The sequence below is a fragment of the Ranitomeya imitator genome, chromosome 1 (genome assembly GCF_032444005.1).
Source record: "Ranitomeya imitator isolate aRanImi1 chromosome 1, aRanImi1.pri, whole genome shotgun sequence".
Lineage (NCBI taxonomy): Eukaryota > Metazoa > Chordata > Amphibia > Anura > Dendrobatidae > Ranitomeya > Ranitomeya imitator.
The window spans coordinates 72,368,227-72,379,540 of record NC_091282.1 but is presented as its reverse complement, the minus strand read 5'-3'; the positions used below and the strand labels follow the sequence as shown (position 1 = coordinate 72,379,540).

The following is an 11,314-nucleotide window of genomic DNA, read 5'->3' as shown; positions in this document are numbered from 1 at the left end:
AGTGCCTGTGTGGGCAGCGGGAGCGGCTGACGTGTGCCCGGGAGGAGCGGGTGAGTAGCGGCGGGTACGTTACCCTGTGCCACCCGCCGGCACTGTGCACACTCAGGGCAGCCTCACCCCCTGTGGATTGTATATATCTGTGATTTTCCTCAATCTCAGCTCTTTTTTTTCCTTTTACCCTGCGTTTCTTTAACCCCTTTGAGGCCAGGTCTGAATGGGCCTTTACAGGGGTTGTCCACCTTTTGGAGACAAATTTTTTTTATTTTTTTTGTCATCTAAGTGTATGTATTTAAAGGCAAAAATCGTTTTTGTTTCTTTTTCTTCGATTTAGGTTTCATTAACAATGTTCCCTCTCTGTCGCCGCATTGCATCGTCTATTCCTGGCTGAGGATTCGTCACTATGAGGGTCTGACAGGAGAGTTTGTAGCTTTTTTTTTTTGTTTTAGTTCCTCGCTGACTTTTCTGACCACATCCAAGTTGAACACGCTGGGAAATAAAGAGCCGATAAAAGCCGGTGCAAAATCTTGTATGAAACCCAATTGCAAAACTGATTTGATCCCTAAATATATTGTATTTAAGAGAAAAAAATATCTATAGATAACATATATATCCCAAACCGATGCAAAAAACCTACAGCTTGTAGTGTCCAGCAAGGTCCCGTACAGCCTCCTGCCATGCAGAGGTGCTGCCGCTCATGGTCGGCACATACCGCAGCTCCTGTCAGGGTCTTGGGGCTGCTGCTTTCTGTGATGGCACATTTACTTGCCTGTGTGTTTAGTCACAGGAGCGAGTGTTTCTGCAGCGTCTCCAGCTCCCTGAACTCATCAAGTCAGTGACCTATAAGCTCAGCGGCCTACATCGCGGACTTGATTAAGTTCAGGGGGCTGGAGACTCTGCAGAAACACTCGCTCCTGTGATTAAACAAACAGGTAAGTAAATGTGTTATCACAGGAGCGAGTGTTTCTGCACAGGAGCAAGGTTGACAAGCTCATGACTGGGAGAGACACCTTTTAATGATACCTAAATCTTTTATAGTCCGATGACCCTTTAGACATGAGGGATCTATCTGCAGATCGGTGTCACTTACCTCTTATCTTCGTATGTGTAGAACCACCACACAAGGGCGGAACTATAGTGGGTGCCGAGGCTGAAGTCGCTTCTGGACCTCTACAGCCTATGGGGCCTTAAAAGATCCCTTTGGGCCATGTGAGAAGACTGTTAAGGGCCCATGATTTTTTTGGATGGGGTGGCATGTTGGCGATTTTGCATTGAAGCCAGATCTCGCCAAATTTAGCTGGATGTGCCAACAATCTGCAGAAAAAGTCTTGCGTCTGTGGCTGGCTTCTTCCTACCCATGCACATTAGATAAAAGCCGCTGGCTTCTGATGGAGGTGAATGAATGGTGGAAGGAGGGACGGGATCGGTCATTTGGATTTAGTTCATGGGGTAGGATTGTAAAAACATGGAGACAGCACCACACCTGTCCCCTGGTTGTGTGTGGTATTGCAGCTGAAACTGCTATTTATTTAGTTGGCGCGCCGCTGTGACACCGGACACGATCCATGGGCAAGACTGGCGCGAATATTGAACTCTCAGTGACTGTGATTAGTAACACAGTCCTCTTCCCTCGCAGCACATCGGGGGCATATACACCGTCGGGGTCTCTCCGTGATCATTCCCTGTACCGGCAATTAATGGATAAAATAATTGTATGTAGCTGGTGCCGCACTGCGCCCTCTGGTGGATCTGATCCCTTCACCAGTATGGTACCCGGGAGAGTAATGTTTTTCTCTTTCTATGACGTCCTCCATGACATACCTGTAGGTTTTCATTGTAAACCACCTTATACTGGAAAACCGTTTTCTGCCTGGGGTGTAAACAATGGAGTTTTTTTTTTATCCTGGTTGCCGTGGCTACAACTACTAACCTAAATGGAAAGGAAAACAAAGAAGAGAATTAAGTCAGTCAGTGGACGTATCCATGACAACCACGACAAAACCCTCCATTATTTACACAGCCAGTAGTTGAAAAATGATCACAAAGAGTTTTATTTTTTCATAGTTTTAGAATTTTTTTTTATTTTTTTTAAACTACTGAAATGTAAATAAATAAATAAAAAGTCTTTTTGGTATCTCCGTAATCTGTAATTTTACAGCTAGGTGATTCTCACCACAATGTTTACCCATATAAAACAAACCAAAGCCTAAAACAATAGCTAAATTACTTATTTTTTCCTCCTCATCTTTTAATTTATTCAATTTCTTAAATGGTAAACAAAAAATAAAAAAATCTCAGCATTCCAAACAACAAACCGTCTCCCAAACAATGAGCCCTTGTACGGTAATATTGACTGAAAAAAAAAGATGGCCCTTAGAAGAAGAGTAAGGAAACAAAGTGTGCAATAATAAAATTTGGCTCCGATGAGAGCGTGTTAAGAACCTTTAAAATAAAAAAATAAACTTAAGGAAAGAAAGCGAACTATAAAGAAAATTCTGATTTTTGTAACGATCTGACATGTTGGAGTTGGTCACTTTTGCTGTAATTGGGTTTTTAGTCGGTATTTGCAGACTATTTTTTTGGGAACAAAAGTACACACATCCTACAAAATAAATATATAAGAGCGGACGTAGGCTACGCTCACATGTTGCGTTTTTGCTACTTTTTTATGCAAATTAAAAGCTGCATTACTAGCAAAAGCTATGAGATTTCCATAATCTCATGCACGCACAATGTTTCTCTTTTTTTCTGACTGAATTGGGAAATTGCTGCGTTTTTTAAAACTGCGGCATGTCACTTCTTTCTGCGTTTTTTCACCCATAGAAAGCAATTAAAAAGTTAAAAATCACAGGTATGAGGTTTTGCTGCAGAAAACTCAGGAACAACAGGCACTAATCTGTATCATGAAACATGCAGCAAAACCTGTTTTTTTTTTTGTTGTTTTTTTTTTTTAAAGCCGCTTCTCTACTGCCAAAAGAGCAGGTTTTGCGTGCAGAAAAAAAACGCAGCAGAAATGCAACGTGTGAACATAGCCTTACATTGTGTGGTGAAGTCTAGCGGTTTATACAGAGGCTTAATGTAGCACTGTAATATCTGTGGAGAAAAGGGATCTACCTAGGGGCAAAGGTAATATATATTTTTTTATTTTATTCTGTATGTGATATATCTGGGTACCTGTGATGGACCCAGCATAGGAGTATAAATGAAAATCCTGAATTTTCCATCAAGCCTTCTAAAATGACCTGGCTCAAATTATGATTTTTTTTTTTTTTTAAGGGTTTGTTACTTTTATCCAAAACACTGAGACCAGGCTCTGCAATGGGTATAGCGCACAGAGAAAATACTACAATTAAAATATTAACTTTTTTTTAGATATTAGTAATGAACGAATATGCTCATGTGCTAACCGAGTTTCTTCGGCGTGCTCAAAAAATATGTTCGTGTCCCCACGGCTGAATAATATACGCCTGCAACACATGCAGGGATTACCTAACCGTGTATGTACTTAGTAGACACCTATTGATAGTTGGTGATCCAGTGCCGTCCATTCATGTAGACCTAATAGGACTTAGCTGACACCTGCTGATACTCTCACTGCGATGGGCACCTGGGGAGGATCGCCAGATCTTCACCTTAACCGGATTACTCCTCACCTTCAGTCTGCCCTCGTAGATGAGAGCTGTTTCACGATTTCTCTGTAGACCGTTCTCTTCTGACTCCCCCATACACATGAGCGTTAGGATTGACTGTGTTAATGCACTTTAAAAGGCAACAGTGGGGAAAGCCGCTGAGAAATTCCCCATGTCAGCGGCTTATTGCCCCTGAACAAAAAGATTGGGGCCGAAATGACAGCTGCCTGATCCTTATCTGTTGGTGGACAGTCTGAAGGCCGCCATACACATCCGCTTGGCCAATTTTCATCTAATGTGTATGGGAGGTTTTGGTGGAATCTCAAATATGTACTCTCAAGAGTTTAAGACAAACTTTTATTTTTTTTTTTTCCCTTGTGCTTTCATAACTTTCTGTTTCTGGCAATGTAGTTAGCCGTGTACTGAAAGGAAGTTTTGTTTCTTTCTGATTCCCATAGTTCTATCTAAAATGCATAAAAAAGAATCCTAGCAGTGGACACATGACCCTGGGCACAGCTGTGGAACCCGGAAAGAAAACTTTAAGGGACCCTTCATCAGGTCAAAAATTGCCATTTTTGCTCATTTTATCCCCACTGCTCCCCTGAGTATTCTCTCTTTTTTTTTTTTTTTTTTAATAATCTGCCAGACGGTTCCAGAGATATGGGCCTTTTTATTTAGTACCAATTTTTAGGCCCTTAACCAAAGGGGCGTGGCTCACAGGGTAATAATGCAAAGCTGACTACAAGACATGCCCCAAAGGATCCTGTGAACTCGCCCCCTCCTAAGACAAGAAGAATTAACTCTAAGTAAAAAAGCCAATATTTCTGGAGAAAAATGGAAGACTTTTAAAAAAAGAAATACGAATAAAGTACACAATCAAAGAAGCATCGGGAATAAAATAAAAGCAAAAGGTGGGACACGTTTGACCTGGTTACAAGACCTCTTTAAATAGTTCTCTAAATGCAGCCAGGAAATGTAAAGAGATATCTTGGAACCAATGTAAGGGTTAAGAAATCTTTTTTATTACGGTAAATGTGTTAAGAAATACATATAAAAGACTTCGGTTCACTTGTGCTAATGAAAAGTCAGAAACTGGAAGCTTCGTGTACGGAGCAGCTGGTATACCTCCCATAGTGCACTGAAAAAATGGCAAAGGAGTGTAAATCTAGGTAAGTACAAAATATGGAATATGCATAAGTATAATAATTGGCTGTACAGTGGTCAAATGCTTGGAAATTAACAGAGCGAGTGTGTGACAGAGGACTTGTCACCAGATAAAATGTGGCCAGTTCCTGCTTCTACTTTATTCCCACTGCTCCCCTGATTTTTCTGAATTTTTCCTTTTCAAAATCCATTCTATGGTTCTAGAGATTTGGGCCTTTTTATGTAGTGTTAATTTTTATGGTCTTTACAGGGGGGCGTGGCTAACAGCAGCCTGAAGTCCCTCCCCCGAGGAACCTCGCCATACATGTATGGCGGACGTGTGCACTCCTTACATAAAGCGGGATTACAGGAGCCTGCTACATTTATTGCAGGTGCTGGCTTTGTTATCCGGTGCTCCAGAGTTAATCTCTAGATACTCCTAGAGCAAAGTTACCAGTTCATTTTTATTACAAACGTCACGAGCACAAAAACGCACAAAAAAAGCCACTGAGTTGCTGTTTTGTTTTTCTTTTTAATTCCACAGCACTTTTTTTTTCTTTTTCCATCTTCCAATTCATTGTATAGTAAAAATAATGGTGTCCGTTCTTCCCGCAAAAAATAAGCTGTCTTGATGGAAAAGTTGAAAAAAAGTCATGGCTCTTGGAAGAAGGGGAGAAAAAAAACAAACAAGTGAAAACTCTCCTGGTCCTTATGGTGCTCATCTATGACGGCCAATAATCCAGAATGCTTGATAATCTGATACTTGATGCCAAGTGAAGTGAATTTTACTGTAATATAAAAAGCGGCCACATAGTGCGTGGACCGCTGTAAGAAAACGGGCACTTGTCATATGCCTGTAGATTATTAATTATACAGCGCTAGTCAGTGACTCTTTAGATGTAGCATATCTAGTTGTACTGGCAAAGACAGACCAGTGTTGAATTTAATTAATAATTTTTTATTTTTTTTAAGAAACCTATTAAAATAGATTTTACTAGACCCAAATGTGAAAAAGTCACATTTTTTAATATACTTACGTGTCTGATCCTGCTGTCATATTTCCACTGTACTTTTTTTATTGCTATATTAATTGGCATTATTATTTTTAATTACAGGTTGATCCATCATGCCTTCATGTATCGTTAAAGGATGTGGTTACACATGGAAGTCCAGAGGTACAGGCATCATTATGCACTCCTTCCCAAACAACCCAATGATTATAAGGCAATGGTTACAGCAAACTGGTCAATTTGATAACGACTTGGACGCCTCAGTTGAAAAGATCATCGTAGGAAAGAGTTCTGATATCTATCGCATGTGTTCCAAGCATTTTACTGATGATTGTTACATGAACGATGGTTTTCGTCGAACTTTGAAAAGAAATTCTATACCAACTCTATTTGTCCGAACACCACCAAACTGTGTAATTCCAAAAGAAGATGGTCCAAAGAGGAAAAAAAGAAAAATATCTCAGACTTATCGGGTTGTGGCGGATCAAGGTCCGTCCACCTCAAGTAAACCTTTATTATACCATACTATCCAAATAGGAGAGGATAATCCACTGCTTTTTGATAATCCATCTTCCATCTCCACAGAACCGAGTAGGGTGTGGAAAGTTGTGGTTGATCGAGGTACCAATACAGATTCTGAGAGAATCGGAATGACACCAAAGTTTGGAAAAAAACATGCACAAACTCAAACGTCAGTACGAATGTTTCAAGGGCAAAATGAGACTCGAGTGGAAAGTAGTCACAAAGGTCTAAAGGATAGAAGATGCCCAAAACGTGTTGATTGTACCTTTCATGAATCTGACTACGAAGAGGAGGAAGAAGAATCATTCTACGTTGAAAGCGATGAAGATGCAGAGGATGAAACCCATAACGAAGAATTCAGATGCATCTACGAGGGTCCCAAGAGTCCCGTCCGTGACAAAAAGTTTATAGTGTTTGAAAGTTGCCTTAATAAACTTATTGGGATGATACCATGTCAGGCACAGAGTAAATGTGAGGATCGTGTAACACATGTTCGAAAGAGCTTCGTGGGGTCATCTGTAATTGTAGAAGTCAAATGTGCAAGCGGCCACACCAAAACCATATGGGAGAGCCAGCCAAGACTGGGCAAACAACCATTGGGGGATGTTTTGGCATCAGCTGCTGTCTTATATAGCGGCACAAGTTTCCTCAAAATTCTTCAAATGGTAAAATTGTTGAACTTGAAATTTGTCAAAAAATCCACCTATTACAAAAACCAGTTAACACATTTGTTTCCAACCTTAAATCGTCACTGGCTCATGGAGCAGCAGTCTATTATAACCCGCCTTAGAGAGAAGCCCGTATGCCTGGCAGGGGACTACCAAGCCGCCCGACCCGACCACTTGACTAAGTATTATACCTGTGTCATGATGGATGCAGAAACTAAAAAGATTCTTGGATTTCACATACAGCAACATCTGCCCAGTTTATCTCAAGCTCACCACAAAAACATAACATTTAAGAAAGCGCTGAATTGCGTCTTAGAAAAAGGGGTCAATGTTAAAATGGTAACCACCGACCGTGGCGTCGGAGTTAGGAAAATAATGAAGGATAGTTATAGCAATATTGTTCACCGCGTTGACCCTTGGCACTTGGCAAGATCCATTAATAATAAAATACTTTTCCAGGCCAAGAAAAAACACTGTGAAGTCCTCTTGGATTGGTCATTGCCCGTCAAATCGCACTTGTGGTGGTGTGTGAAGACCTGCGATGAAAACAAAGAAGAGTTGTTGGATCGCTGGAATGCGTTGCAGTACCATGTTAATAATGTGCACGAATGGCGTTCCAGTTCTGACTACTGGAAGTGCCAGCACAATGTAGGCTCCAAACCTACCAGGTGGCTTTCGAAGGGTTCCTTGGCCTACCGTAGACTTAAAGAAATTGTGCTCAGCCCTTCTGTGCAGAGAGACTTAAAGCGTGTATCCTTCTATTGCCATTCAGACTCTCTGGAGATCTTCCATAGCACATGTCGAAAATACCGACCTAGTCGGCTTCGTTTTTACATGGACGAAATGGTGGCCAGGACCCAGCTAGCAATATTGGATCATAACCAAAATGTAACTAGAGTCCAAGCAGCCCTAAAGGACTCAACAACGGTCGGTGCCCCTAGACTTTGTGCCAAATTTCCCAGGGGCCGTAAATCTCTGGTGGTAAAAGCTCTTTATGAGCGCAAAAGCCAGGACTTTATTTTTGACTTATTACGAGAAGTGGTTACTTCTGTGCGCAAGAAAAGCAAGATGGAGCTGAGTGTAGCCCAGCCTGCTGCTCTACTAAAGCTGTCACAAAGAGACCGGGACCTTCCACACTTGGACAATACTTGATGTTGTGTTTCATGTTGAAATGTTGTTAGTTTTTTTTTTTTTTTTTAAAGTCTAATTATTTTTTGTATTACACCCCTTGATTCTTCTTGTCATAGACACTCCAGAAAAAAACTGGAGTAGGGTTTGCATACTCGCAGCAATCCTTAAAGGGAACCTGTCACCCCCAAAATCGAAGGTGAGCTAAGCCCACCGGCACCAGGGGCTTAGCTACAGCATTCTGTAATGCTGTAGATAAGCCCTCGATGTATCCTGAAAGATGAGATAAAGAGGTTAGATTATACTCACCCAGGGGCGGTCTGATCCGATGGGCGTTGCGGTCTGGTCCAGCGCCTCCCATCTTCTTAGGATGACGTCCTCTTCTGGTCTTCACACTGTGGCTCCGGCACAGACATACTTTGTCTGCTCTGTTGAGGACAGAGCAAAGTACTGCAGTGCGCAGGTGCTGGGCCTCTCTGACCTTTCGCGCCTGCGCACTGCAGTATTTTGCTCTGCCCTCAACAGGGAAGACAAAGTATGTCTGTGCCGGAGCCACAGCGTGAAGACCAGAAGAGGACGTCATCCTAAGAAGATGGGAGGCCCCGGACCGCGATGCCCATCGGACCAGACCGCAGCAGGACCGCCCCTGGGTGAGTATAATCTAACCTCTTTTTCTCACCTTTCAGGATACATCGGGGGCTTATCTACAGCATTACAGAATGCTTTAGATAAGCCCCTGATGCCGGTGGGCTTAGCTCCCCTTCGATTTTGGGGGTGACAGGTTCCCTTTAACTTTAAGCAGTCACTGACTATAGGGGGCCTCCTACTATAAACCACTTTTTCTCATGGATCCTATTCCTCTTTATTGTCAAAAGAAAGCCATCTGCCAAAAATGCAACCAAAATGCTTGATCAATTCTTTGTGCAATACTGTGCATTGTAGTAACAGAAGAGCGGTAGATGCTGCTCCAGATGTTACTGATATGTAAGACTACAATGGAACATAAGATCAGTATTAGAAAAGTAAAACAAAGTATTTGTAAAGTTACTCAGCGTTATATAAATCTTAAGAAAAAAAAACTTGTCTTTTGAATCCCTTGAGTGATCCGTGAGAGACTTCCCCTCTATTACTCACTCCAGTTGGTGGAGTTACGAATTATGTCAATGATGTACAATTAAAAAAAAATGCGTTATATTATACTACTTGTATGCCCCCAAATTTTAGGCTCTGTACTTGTTTTTGTATGTTAAAACTAAAATGTAATAAGTTTGTTCTTCTTGCTCTAATGTGCCCACAAACCCTGAAGAGCGCGAATGTAGTTGCTCGAGAAAGCTGGATGGTTTTAATTTACTGCTCATATTGGGGTGCAAAATTTACATAATTCTAACTCCATTCATAACAGTGAGCCTCATTGGATCTGCTTTCAGATGAGTGTTTTTCACGATACATGTGCGGGCCTCAATGCACGGACCTACAGCGGGTCAGGAGTGTATTGTGGTCTGTATACGTAGCATGGAAAACTCGGATCTGAAAACGGTCATACCTCGCAGGGGCCACGTGAGTACGAGATGGGACGTCACTGTAGGAACAGTAAGGACCACTAGGGTCATGAGTAGGTTAAGAAGTAGGTAATGTTTTTTTCCCACTCTTATTTTTATAACATTTCATTCCATATTTGGTAACATGTGAAAAATCTGGATATTCCCTTGAAACAGTAAAAAGATTATAAAGCAAAAAATATTTTTTTTTTAGTCCTGTTAGTGGCTGTGCTCAAGCTCAACAGTAACTCCATGTGGCTGCAAAGCTCGGTGCTTGGCTTCTTTGCGGGTGCCACATAGAGAATGACTTGTTTTCACCGGAAGAATCCCTTTCTACTGACTTTGGAGATACTTTGCATGACTTCAGTGTGCACTGATCTGGAGGTCTGTCTTTTATCCTCCAGTTACATCCAAAGCAAAAGCAAAAAAGTTCTGAACGGTGTAACTGTTTAAGGGCTTATGATCCATGGTTCTCTAATGGGTAATGGCAGAAGGCTGAGACTTTTGGATGTGACTTGTGTGCTCATGCAAAACAAGTTAGAAAATTTGTGCAAAAATATTCAATCTGATTTGTAAAGTTGTATTGTACAACGTAAATTGAGTTTCTTTATGTAATGATAAATAAAATGCAGTTCAGATTCACGGCTTGTCTTTAAGGGAATGAAGTGGTAGGGGGGGACTAAAAATACCTGCACTGTATGGCTAAAAGTATGTGACCCTCCTTCTTCCATATCTTGAGTTCAGCTGTTTAGGTCACAACCATTGGAAGCGGGTGCATAATATCCAACACTCGTAACTTCTGTAAGCGAACATTGGCATTAAGACGGCCATATACATTAGATGTCTGTCGGCCAAATAAATGGTGCTTCAGCTTACAGCCATCTTGGTTGACTCTTCCATAGACGGGAGCTCTCGTTCGGACCAGCGCTCCTGTGTTCTCTATGAGAAAGCCGCCGTCTTATCTCTGGGAGAACAATGCGATCACCAGTCCGAAATCGGACATGTGCGATCGACATCTACTGACCATCAATCGGTCATTGCTGCCGTACACGTTACACCGTCAAGTGAACTTGTTGATATCGGCGGGTTCGGCCAACATTAGTCTAATGTGTATGGGGGTCCTTAAGTGTGGGTCATTAGTGGAAAAACTCGATCCCCTGAACTGGAGCACTGATTAGTAGCCCGACCTTCTCCTCTATCACCAGTGTCTGATCTCACAAATGCTTTTTTGGCTAAATAGGCACAAATTCTGGCACCCACTCAGATCTTGTGAACAGTCTTCCCAGTAGAGTGATGGCTGCAAAAGAGACACAAGGGATGTCCAAAGAGCGGATTAGTGTTTGTCAGGTGTCTATATCTGTTTCGCCATATCGTGTGTTCCTATTCTGTTATTGTGGTCTCCCTGTTATGATCCGGTGACCTTGGAGCCGCATGGAACTTTCTCTGGAGTTGGTGGAAACTGTACTGACCGCAAATCCTGAACTTAACACTGCAACTAGAAGTAGCCGTGGGGTGTGCCTAACAAATCCCAGACAACTCGACACAGCCGGAGGACTAAATACCCCTATAGATGGAAGTAGGAATTCTTCCTTGCCTCAGAGCAGAACCCCAAAGGATAGGCAGCCCCCCACAAATATTGACTGTGAGTAGTAGAAGAAAGACACACGCAGGCAGGAAAC

At 42.0% G+C, this 11,314-nt stretch overlaps 2 protein-coding genes across 3 annotated transcripts in view; both read left to right on the top strand.

Annotated features, from left to right (window-relative positions):
* LOC138662367 (mitochondrial amidoxime-reducing component 1-like) overlaps positions 1–11,314 on the top strand; it is a 30,468-nt gene continuing 19,154 nt past the window's right edge. The window contains exons 1-2 of one of the 2 annotated variants that reach the window (XM_069747922.1): positions 1–50; positions 5,885–5,944. The gene's annotated coding sequence lies outside the window, so the exon portion shown is untranslated. The remainder of the gene's footprint in view (positions 51–5,884; positions 5,945–11,314) is intronic. The other variant, XM_069747914.1, reaches the window with a different exon arrangement.
* On the top strand, positions 5,951–8,281 carry LOC138662361 (uncharacterized). The gene has a single exon (XM_069747895.1). The coding sequence runs from the start codon at positions 5,959–5,961 to the stop codon at positions 8,119–8,121; it is 2,163 nt and encodes a 720-aa protein (XP_069603996.1). The 5' UTR covers positions 5,951–5,958; the 3' UTR covers positions 8,122–8,281.